At 40.3% G+C, this 12333-nt stretch overlaps 1 protein-coding gene across 1 annotated transcript in view; it reads right to left on the minus strand.

Moving 5' to 3' along the window:
• Positions 1–12333, minus strand: part of CNTNAP2 (contactin associated protein 2) — a 1667645-nt gene that overhangs the window by 92011 nt on the left and 1563301 nt on the right. The window contains exon 21 of the mRNA XM_084620442.1: positions 1805–1898. Coding sequence (XP_084476568.1) covers positions 1805–1898 — 94 coding nt within the window. The remainder of the gene's footprint in view (positions 1–1804; positions 1899–12333) is intronic.

Genomic DNA, 12333 nt, shown 5'->3' on the forward strand with positions numbered 1-12333 from the left:
TGTGTCCAACAGCACGAGCATTCCACATTAATCATTTGCTTTGTGTCCCGGAGCAGATCAGCACAGCACGCAACATCTGTCAAAAATGGTGCTTTGAAAGGGGAGGAGCATATGTCTCCAGGGCAGCCAAGTTGAAAACGATGAGCAGAGCGGGCACGTGAGGCATTATGAGACAGCTCCAGAGGCCAATTACAGTGCAGAAAGCAATCAAGTGTCTACACTGGCAATAGAGCACTGGAGCCTCCGCACAAACAGCCTTACGACTCTCGTCGAGGTGGTTTTTCTGCAGTGCTGCAACTGAGGAGTTTCTGCCCACAGAGGGGCTTGGCAGTATGTACATGTCTGCAGTTTGAGTGCAAAAAGCTGCTTTACTGCGCAGAAACTTACCAGTGTAGACAAGCCCTGAGCCACTCCAAGATTACAGCTGCTGAGTGACTACACCTCATCCCTTGCATCCTGTGCCTATTCTATTGATGATTAAATGGACCTAGGATTTGTCCAGTAGAATGGGCGCTAGGAGCTCTAAATTTCAGACTGTCCTGTGTGCTGTAATTTAGCTCTGTAAGATGGAAATATTCAGAGAGCAGTACAGTCACTCAAGTTTTATATTGTCAGCAAGATGAAACTAGATATTCTACTGTAACATATTGCATTCATGTGGCTGAGCACCAAAATCATTGTTCATGTCCCATTTCACAACTTACAGTTATTCTGACTGTTCATTTTTATTCTGTTTTACTGAGCCTAAAAGCAGAAGAATTAATAAAACCTGAGTTTTGGATTCAGCTCCAATGTTAGCCTAGATTTGCTTGATTTAAACCAAAGAGAACCTTACACTGACATCCAGCTTCCCAGAAAGTCACAAAATAAGATAAACTAGACTAAAAATGAAGCAAATGGAAAAAATATGTCATTATAAAATTCTGTAGTTGATTTCCTTTCCTCTTCAAAAGTCCTTTTCCCCTCACATCTCATTTGGTCCCCAAACAATATAAAATTTAACTTTTATAGGGCCTTCCTTATATCACCTTGACAGAAGAACAGGCTGGAAATACAGTAGAGATACAATCATTTCAGGTATGGTACATGTAAGAAGCTTACATACAGATTCTGTTTGTGGGGCAACCTACATTCCATGTGGTTTACCATTTAAGTTACCATTTAAATTATGGTGTTGCAGAAAGAAAACATAAGTTCATGATGTTTTGAGTCTGACTCTTCACTATAATCCAAACTATTGTGGCTAAGTAAAAGGTTTACAGAAAGTAATCGCTTGAATTTCAAATGGTGCTGAGCACCTGAAAATCCCATTGAGTTCTGTGACATTTGTGAGTAGCTACTACCTCTGAAAATGAGTCATAAAAGTGTGGCCAATGAATTCACAATAAAAGATACTGCTCCAAATTTCCTAAATATTTCCCATACTTCACTGCAAAGCAGCATAAGTCCTATTGACCCCTTCCCCCTCAGCAAATCTGAATGGTGACAGAAACTGTGCAATTGTACTGTCCCAAATGACGTTCCCTAGAACTTTATATATGATCTACATTCTGTATATATTAGCCACAGCCTACTCTATCCCTGGTTTATCTATGTGTCCCCTTGTCCTTTGCAATAACAGCGTAGTACCCCCATCTGATGGATATCCCACTTAACCAAAACATCACTGTCTCTCTAGTAAAAAATGAGATGTCCAAGGGTGTCTTACTGCAGACACTACGAACATCACAATCTCATGTGCTTATATATATTTTTTCTCTCTGAAAATGTCTAATAAAAATAAATTATTAAAAAGTAATCTCACCTATAACTTTTCCCAGGAAGAGTGCCTTTGGGGAATTGAACTGAGTGTCAGATGCTGTCGGCAGGCTGTAACTTGCTGGAGGATAATGATCAAGCTGGGGAAAGTAAAAAACAAGAGTAGACTTTTAGAACCGTACCTTGTTACCCTGCTAGTGAATCAGGTCTTTCTTGTGGAGATTATAGCTCCATTTAGATCTCTGTTTCTGGATGCTCTTGTTTTATCTGTGATAACAGTGACAGTACCCTTGAGAGCCAAGGTCAAGCCACTGTTTTGCAAGGAATTCATTGCACTGTCAGTGGTCAGAGGTAAATGAAGGGTAGTTCGGGATACTCCTTTTATACTCTCAGAAGCCCACACAAGAATTAAAATGGGAGGTGTGTGAATGCAAGCACAATTATTTCCACAAATGTGACTATACACAGGCAATACTCTCAAAGAACTACAATTACTGGGAACTAACTTTTCTAGCTTCCTTACGCAAACTATCCAAGCAAGAGCCTCAGAGCAGAAGCTCTTGTGCTTATTAAACTGGGAAGGAAAAAAAATGCATTGGTGATGTTATAAGACCTGTAGAAAAACCTCTGTGAGCACGTTCAGAAATGCTTTTCAATTGCACATAACTTTACTATTCACCAGCTGTTTAAAGCTTAGTCATGGATGTCTAAGCTTGTCACACCAGGTTAAAGTCTGAACGTTCAGCCATTTTTGAGTTATCTGCATGGAAAAGATTGTAGCAGTATTTTCTTACCTTAGGCAAATTATAATTTGTTTATAGTCTCACATAATGCAAAAATGGCTGAACAGATTTTCTCAGACTTGCAAGAAGAAAAAGTTCACCTTTCAGCTGAGATGGGGCATGTACAATTTCAGTCTAAGAGAAGGTTTTTTTTTCCAGAGTTATAAGCAGATGAAGACAAAGAGTTAAAAATAAAACTGGATTGCGACATAAACCACAGCAGGTGCCAACAAGCACACAGTAAATTATGTACTTGATATTAGTTTCCATGGTAAAAGGGAATCTGGCATCTAGCATCACATGCATAATTTTCATAAACATTAATGTGAGTTTCAGGTGAGGAAAATACACCCCTCTTCTTTCAGGAGACTAATGGTAATGGCTTAAATCTGAGTTAGAAATCCAAAACAGTGCTGCACTCAGTGTTGTCATCATCACAGTCACCTGGTTACTGAACTAACAAAGATTTGAGAGAGGTATGCCAGGAACAGCTTGTTGAAATAATTACCCAAGGTCTGATTTTTCAGTCTCTCACAACTGGTTTTACATTAGTCTAACACCACTGACTTCAAGAGAATTGTTTCTGATTCATTCTCCTGTGGAAGGAGAATCACACTCACCTGTGTGTGTGAAACCAGAATAGAACTAATTTTCCTGGTTTTCCTCTGACTTGTGCTTCTGTAAATCGGGGATAACTCCACTGAAGCAAAAGCACTATCAGTGGGAAGATAATCTGGCCCAGAAGCACTGTACTTTATTTTGAAATTGGCTAACATTTCCTTTGAACTCTCCCATCTCCATCACCCATCAAGGAAAAGCACTGTCTAAATATTTCTTTTTACTGTAGCACAGAATTCTAGCTGTGGGATCTATACGTCTGAGATCACTAGGACACCTATTATATTTATTTGTACTGTGGGAGCGCCTAAGAGCACCAGGCATGGACCCCGTTGTGCTAGTAACTGTACAAACATATAACAAAAACATAATCCCTGCTCCACAGAGCTAATTATGGCTGGATAATGTACCGGGAAAGAAAAGTGAAATTAATTTACGATTCAGTGTGAGCATCTTTATCAAAAAATGTTAGGCACCAATCCTGCCAGCCTGTTGCATGGTGAAACTCCTTTTGACTTTAGCGCGAGTTCCATATGTGGAAGAATCAACCCCTTGATGAATCCAAGGGAAATCTCTATTTTGTTATATAGGGACAGAGTACGGCCTGTTCTGCATATGCATGCTGCAGTGCATCTCCTCAGCAACATGGACTACTGCCAGCACATCAGACTGGTCCTCTGCTATCTATGCTGCCTTCCCATAGAATATCAAGTCCAGTTCAACATCTTGGTCCTTATCTTCAAGGTGCTCTATGAGCTGGGCCCAGCATATCTAAAAGGCTGCCTCATGATCTGGGGTGAAGACTGTGTTCACCAACTCTGCTCCTCAGGCACAATGGAACTCTCTTGGGGGAGAATCTCAAACTGTGTAATGAAGTCCCACAGGAACTATGGACCATCACAAATCTCATCACCTTCCACTCCAAGTGCCAGGCATACTTCTTTGACCTGGTCTTCTCTAATATAAACAGATTGTAGTGTGTACATTTAAAACAAAACAACATCCTCCTCACCCAAAACCCTACCAAAGCAAAACATGATGAAGCATGGGATCATTATACCGTCTCAATGAAATGGCTGTGAGAATATTTTTAACATAGGCAAAATAACATATTTCTCCCTAACCATTTTAACTGAAACTACCACAAAAATTACTCGAGGCTGACACCTGGCATGGGAAATTTCTCCCAGAACAGTTTAAGTTTGGCAAAGTTACAAGTAACTGAAAACAGGTTTTGTAATGGGATGTGTCAGACAACCTCAATTATACGTGGTGTGGCTGTGCTGCCTAGGATAGAATGCAGGGGAGTGAGGAATTCCCCTTACATCCCTGCACCAGCTACTTGTTTCATGGAGAACAGTGTGGGAGGGAGATTCTATTCTCTCTCTCATGCAGGGAGGTAGGGATTAGGAGAAACCCAAACCTTGGCTCTGCCTCTTCCATCCAGAGTGCTGGCCAGTACAGCTGTGCCAGGGATCGGGGGAACCAAGAGGCAGATTGTGTAATCTGTTTCTCAGTCTGCTCAATGCATGGAGTTAGTGGCAGACCTACATATGAGCCCATGCCATGTACTTTGAGGCTGAGCTGGTGAAATTTTGCTGTTGGTATCTGCATGGAAATGTTCAAATTTAAGTAAAAACTGAAAAAGTAGGTGAAGAAATCCAAAAGTGCAAGTTTCAGATATCTTCATGGATCTCCTCACCAAAGCTCAGCTCAGCTTATTTAAATCCCCCCTTTACTTCCCCTAGAGAAAAAGGAATATGGGAAAATGACTGAAATAGATGGTTAGAATTAGCCTTTACTTTAAATCCAGAGAAATTAGATTTTATGATTCTTTCGTGGGTGCAGAAATAAAGAAAAGGTTTCTGATTATACATGAAATCAGCCCACTACACTAGCTCCTGAACCCCTGGGGGAAGTTCTGAGCTGCATCCAGACCCAAAATTTGTGAATTGTGCCCTTCCCCTGTTTGACACTATGAATTAAGGGGAATGTTGTTCAGCTAGTGGGCAAATAGTATATATGGTGCTTAAGGAATCAAAGGTAGGTCAGTGGTGAGATTTCTTTTCTCTTATTTTTATTGTCTGTGTTCTATTTGAACAATCTTAGAAAAGAAAACACAATTTTAGAAGAATCTAATCCAGGACATTTATAGGTCAGTGACTAAAGGAACACAGGTTTCAGAGTAGCAGCCGTGTTAGTCTGTATTCGTAAAAAGAAAAGGAGTACTTGTGGCACTTTAGAGACCTTGTGACACCTTAGGCACCTAACAAATTTATTTGAGCATAAGCTTTTGTGAGCTACAGCTCACTTCATCGGATGCATTCAGTGGAAAAACACAGGTGCTTGGAAGGACTGGATTCTTTCTAAAACTGATTCTCTATTGCCATCCAGTGGCTGTTCAGGTATCAGCTGCTAGAACTAAACTGCTTGCAATCATCAGAAGAAATATAGCCATTATCTCAGTCTAATGTGGATCAAGACTCATAACAGAAAAGGAAATATTACTTATCACATGCTATTTGAAAAGAATATTGCATTATTTAATGAATACAAAATACATCATTTCCATATACATAGGATGGCATCATGAATATGTGTTAAATTATAGTTTCTTGATTATCTTTATGAGTTTTCATTACAGCTTCTTTTCTTTTAAAAATAATTAATTGCATTTGAGCTGAATATAAATACACAGCAAGATTGTGCACACAGTACAAACCAAACTGGGAGAAAATGTTCAGCTTCAGTTCTCAAGTCGAATCAAGCCAACAAGGCTGCCTTTATTGGAAGTTGCTGTTGGTTAGGGAGAAGTTCAATAAAATTCCATTTCTTTTAGATAATTACTCACTTTCATAATGTAACTCATGCTCTGTGCTCGCTGCTGGTGCACTTTACTGGTCTTCTGCAAAAAAGCAATGAGCATACCTGGCTCGCACATGAAGTAGAATGCAGTGTAAACTAATCGTTTGGGTAGACCAGATCCCCTTGGGGCTGGCAGAGGCCAGGGTCACTACCTAATGCTCTCCTGAGCCCTACGTAGAGGTCCTTCCCTCCTACTTATTCAGGGTAGAGGAGAAGAGGCTCTCTAGACCTTCTTCTGATGTAATAATGTCACCTTTTCTTGGACAATGTGTTATTGCTATCTTTCACAGCAGAGCCAAGAGTAGAACCCAGGTATCCTGCTTTAATCTCAAAATTATCTTGAATATATCCAGATACATGACTGTTTCCTTCCAAATACCTGTGAGTATTCAAGGTGGTGTTGGAGCATGTCACAACAAACAGTCCAAACCCAGAAGTCCTTACTCGTTTTTTAATCAGTCCTTATTCCAGTAGAATTCCCATTGACTGGTATGAAAACATTGCCTGCATGAGGCCTGAGCAAAAACTGAGTGAGCACAACAAGATTTGGCCCACCAACAGAGTTTCACAGCCACATTTTCTCATTATGGCGTAGTGAGTAGACTACCGTTCAATAATGACTCTACCACCAATTTGAGGCCTGATCTTGCACTTCTGAAGGTAATGGGGTTTTGCCATTGGCTTCAGTGAGAGCAGGTTCAAGTACTGGATCCGTGACTGTATGTGACTGAACCTAGGAACTTGTTCTGTGACTCTGAGTAAATCCTTGAACCTCTGTGTGGCTCAGTTTGACAACGTGCAAAATGGATATGGAACAAACAGGGATGTAGTGAAGCTTAATTAACATTTGTATTAGATATTCAGACGAAATTTGCTATATAGATGTAATTATTATTTGTTTTAAGTAAGGCTCCAGATTTTCTTTTCCTGGGCTATACACTGATTTAAGAACTACTGCTTAGGCTATTACAGTCTTCTTCCAAAGGGATTAACTGCATTCACTTATAATAAAAGCTTTTCACATTGATTTAAATTGGAAATGCAATCAGCATAGGATGCATTGCAGTTAAAAATTAAACACACAAGGTCCCACCCCTCCCCTTAAAAAAAATTGACTAGATCCTTAGCTCATGTAAACTGCTGCAGCACCACTGAAGTCAATGGTTTATAGCAGCTGGCCCAATATGTGGAAAATATGCAAACTCAGATGAAGGCTTAATAATTAGGTATGTTTCTAAATGTTGGTCTCATAATGTAACAGGAGCACTAATGTGAGAACAGGTCCCTGTTTTATCTTAAATTAACTCTTTACCTTGGCCACCATCAACTGAAATAACATTATAGTAATTTCAGATCATTGTAGGCTCTTTTTCCCTATGTTTAATTGATGAACTTTATGTCAAATGTTAACAGAAGCAATAATAGACTATTTAATGCCAGGCTATTAAAATTAAAGCGTGTGACCCTTTGTGCTCAAAGACAATGCTAGTGGGACATTAATTTGTCCAGTATGTATTGTCATATAATGTAAAATGTGGATCTATTTCTGGTTATGTTTATTTTATACATTGATTTTTAGGCTTTTAACCTTATTTCTGAGAATATTTTTGACTTTTTCTGGGCATTTAGTCACAATAGCATTATGTCAATATAATGAGCTCACAGACAGAGAAACACATAAGTTTTTATTATATGAAATATATGATATAAATTATCTTTCTGCATACAGTGTATTAGGTGAGAGCCAGTGTTTTGTGACGTGGTATTAAGGAAGAATTTTGAAAACATATATAAATGAATGCCAAGTTTTTCAAAAGTGACCATTGATTTTGGGTGGCTCATTTTTTGCATACAGGCTTAAGCCCTTTTAATGGAGCCTGATTTCTAGAGGGTGAACACTCAGCACATTCTAGAAGTGCAACTCCTCTGAGCTGTTTCAAACACTGAGTCATCCAACATCATTTGAAAATCTTGGCCTAACTCTTAGACCTTATCTACATTTGCAGTGGTGTGTAGGGTACAGGTAGCTACGTGCCACAGTGAAAGACAGAGAAAGGCTCGGCAGCTCCCCACTGCTGGAGCCTTTGGCTGTGGCAAGGAAAGGCTCTGGTGGGGGGAGCTGCTGGAGCTTTTCCCCCAGAGGTAAAATAATAGCTTCATAGAAAAAGATAAAACTTTGGTGAGACCAGAACCAGGGTTTCCAGTGTTCCAAACACCTGGCCTGTTTTGGCTGTTGGCCTGAAAGAAGAATGAATGAGATTTGAGTATATGTGGATGGGTGTAAAAGAACAGTTCATTGTGAGGTGGGTTTCAGATATACAAGAGTATGCACCACTTGCAAATGGTTATTTAATGCGTCTGGAAAATTTAAGCTGCAAAATATAGGCCCAAGAGAAGAAAAATGTTTTAATATAAGAACGTTTAGAAAACAGTCTCATTTTGCAAACTGTAGATGGGAGTATGTTAGATTTAATGCCAGACACTGATATTATTTTTGAACGACATTCATATATTTCATGAAGCTTATATAGGATGGCGAACGTGTTCCGGTAGAAATTTGTTGGGCTGGGTGGTACATAGCCCTGGGGTACATAATACATACATGGAAATGGCTTTAAAAGAAGGCATGGAGGTTTGGAGACCTGCTGAGAATCTACAAATATATCCCAATAAGGAAACTGATTGTTAACATTACATTTTGCTGTGTTCCTTTGGGTATTATTCTATTTAATATTAAATACATCCCGTTTTTATTTCTTGTGTAACAAACTTAATAGCTCTTATATAGCACAACAGGAAAAACAAGTATAATAGGAAGATAGAATAGTGTAGTGTCCAGATTCTATCCTCATTTGGAATCTTGATTTTTGGGGCACTGCACGGGAAGACAGAGGGAGAAAGTATGAGTCTAGCCCTAAGACAGAAATTCTTTCCATTTCACTGCTCTATAAGGGCATAATCCAAAGTCCAATGAAATCAACAGAAAAACTCTCATTGACTTCAATGGACTGTGGATCAGGCCCTAAGCATAGGAAGATTTTTTCTTGGATTTTTTTAAATTTTTTTAAAAAGAGGCTTTATTGATGTGTGAATAAATCTCTGCACCATTTCATCACCAAAAACTTTATATTAGATAGAAACTATTCTGTTGTTTATGATCTGGAAAATACCCGACTGAAGTATTATAACCTTTAATGAAGTCAAAACAAATAAAACTTGCCCTACATGGCCTAAAGCCCAGCTCCTGACTTTTCATTTACTAGGATAACATATTCCCCATTTGTCTTACTTAGCTTCTTCTTGTCTGCAGATGAACTTATGCAGCCTTGGAAATGTGCCATGGCTACTGGTAGTTGATATTTTAATAGAGGTGAGAGACAAGAATTTTTATAAGCAGATTTAAACTTTGTCCACATCATCAAAAAAGCAGAAGAAAAAAAGATCAAATGTTTTCCTATATGAATTTTTTTAAAATAGTTTTCTTGAAGCCTAGACCAACAGTTAACACTGGACGCAATTCTTGAGAAGTTGGTGGCATTACAAACAGGACACAGTAGTTTAATGAGGCAATAACTGTTGATTTATTCACAGTCACTGAATGAGACAATTGTAATGTACAGCCTGTTTGACAGAGTCCCTGTTACTTTGTTTAAATATGCCTATATTAGTGATGAGGGCCATAATTGCAATGACTAAAATCATTTACACTAAACATTTGTTTTTAAGCCTATATGTATTTATGTCAAAGACTTTAATCAAGTTCTGATTGACTGGCACAAAGACATAAGTTAGTATCCAAGTATTCAACAGACGTATGTTTATAGCATTAGCTGGAGTACCAATGGGCTCAAAAGTGAACCTCTTATTCTATTTATTCATAAGTGATACCCCTGAGAGTTGTGATAAAACAACTCTGCAGAAAATATGTAGTAGTGATTTATTGTCAGAGTGAAGATTATTTAAATATTTCTGACACTGAATGTACCCTACAGGGTTATTACTGTAAGTTAGAGAGACAGGTATTCTGAATATGAACTTGCTGTTAACACAAGAAAAACAAACTCCATGCACTGGAGTTGGGGCACTGATGAGAGTGACATTTTCTAGTGCTGTGAGAGTTTGAGAAAGTGTACCTGGCAAGCAATCTGCCTCATTTAAAAAGAGGTAAACAATCTGCTAGTCAGGCTGGAAAATGGTTTATAAAAGGAAATACAAGTCCACTTGGCGTGGCAGTATTGTGCCAAAGAGAACCCAAACATTGTGACCTACCTTAGGACACTGAGGCCTTGTCTACACTGGCAAGTTTCAGCGCAGTAACGCAGCTTTCCGCGGTGTAACTCCCGAGGTGTACACACTGCCAAGGCACTTGGTGCCCAGAAACGGCGCAGTTTCTGACTAAAGGCGTACAGCTTACTGTGCCGGGGGTACAGCACTGCGGTGCCAGTGTGGACACCCTGGTCGATTACAGCGCTGCGATTGGCTTCTGGGAGCTGTCCCACAATGCCTGTTCCCGCCTCTCTGGTCATCGGTTTGAACTCTACGGCCCTGCCCTCAGGGGACCACTCCTTAAATTTCTTGGGAATTTTGAAAGTCCCCTTCCTGTTTGCTCGGTGACGCAAGCAGTGGTCTCAGTGCATCTTTCCAGGTGACAAGGCCTGCTCCATGGAGCATTGCCGAGCTGCTGGACCTCATCAGCATTTGGGGAGAGGAGGCTGTCCAGTCCCAGCTGCGCTCCAGCTGTAGGAATTATGATACCTACAGACAGATTTCATGATGCATGACAGAAAGAGGCAGTGCAGGGTCAAAGTGAAGGAGCTGTGGAATGCCCACCACAAGGCGCGGGATGCAAACTGCCGTTCCAGCACTGCGCCCACGAGCTGCTGGTTCTACAAAGAGCTGGACGTGATACTTGGTGGCGACCCCACCTCCACTGTGAAGGCCACTGTGAATACTTTGGTGGCTCGCATGCCAGTTGAAGTTAATTGAGCCAGGAGGAGGAAATCTTGGACGAGAATGTGGAGGGGGACCTAGAGGCAGAGGATGACTCTGAGGTCAGAGATGCATGCAGTCAGGAGCTCGTCTCTACCCTGGAGGAGTCTAGCCAGTCACAGCTGTCGGAGCTTGGCGAAGCGCAAACAGGAGAGGAGGCTCCCGGTAAGTGGCTTTGATTTTGGGAATCACTGAAGTGATTTGTTGGGGGCAGGAAGGTTGCAGAAAGCAGGCTTGTGTCTGTATGATGCACATACCACCACATGCCTAGTCTGAGTGGCGGAACAGGGTGTTGATTGACTCTCTCACTTCATGGGAATCTGCTTCAGAGATCTCCACAAAACTCTCATGGAGATACTGGGCAATCCGCTGCCCAGGTTCTTTGATTGAGCTCTTTTGTTCCTGGGCTCATTAAGGGTGACTTTCCTGCACCACTCTGCTGTCACGGGGAGTTGGGGGGTGGCATTGCTGCACACAGGTGAGCTGCATAAGGGCCAGGGCGGAAGCCACAGTCTTGGAGCCCTTTATTCCCCGCTCACCCTCAGCAGTGAGATATCTTCCATAATGAACACAGCCTGTGGAAAATGTGGGGATAGTAATGATTATAAAGCCCCCACAGGGGCCGGACTAAGACCTTTAGAGGCCCTAAGCACTGAAAAGATTATGGTGCCCCCCCTTATGTAATCCAAAATAAAAACAATACCATACCATAAAATAAAATTTTATTTTTTGAAATGACACAAAACTTACATGTATGCTGAAATTAAAATAGCTTCTTTCTAGATTTTCTGATTGCAAAATTCTGGATAAATTCATCGAAGCTGACTCGACGAAGCATGTCTGCTTCCATACACAATAGGGAAAGTGAATCAAGTCTGTCCTGACACATTGTTGTTCTCTGAGGGTTTTTTATTCTTTTCAGCTGAGAAAAAGAGCGTTCTGTGGAACAGTTAGTAATCATCAATGTTAGAAAAATATGTAGTGCGATCTTTACATTTGGAAATATACATCGTGTTCCGTCTTTCAATATTGTGCCATGAAGATCAATGAGACTGAATTTCATTTTTCCTGTTTCATTAAATTTTGCGTGCATATAACAGTGGAACTGCCATACTTCTCCACAGAGATTCATGTTCAAGTCAACAGGGTATGAGTCAACTAGCTTTTGGGAACCTTGTGCATATTGTTCATCAGATAAGTCCATATCGTTTAGAAAAGAAAATCTACTTGATACTTCTTTGTACACTTCACCTCTCCTCTTCATATGAGCTTCAAGTGTATCAATTATAGAGTAGTAAGTAGATATGCGAAATTTGTCTCT

Source organism: Lepidochelys olivacea (assembly GCF_965140295.1).
Source record: "Lepidochelys olivacea isolate rLepOli2 genome assembly, chromosome: 2".
In the NCBI taxonomy this organism is placed as follows: domain Eukaryota; kingdom Metazoa; phylum Chordata; order Testudines; family Cheloniidae; genus Lepidochelys; species Lepidochelys olivacea.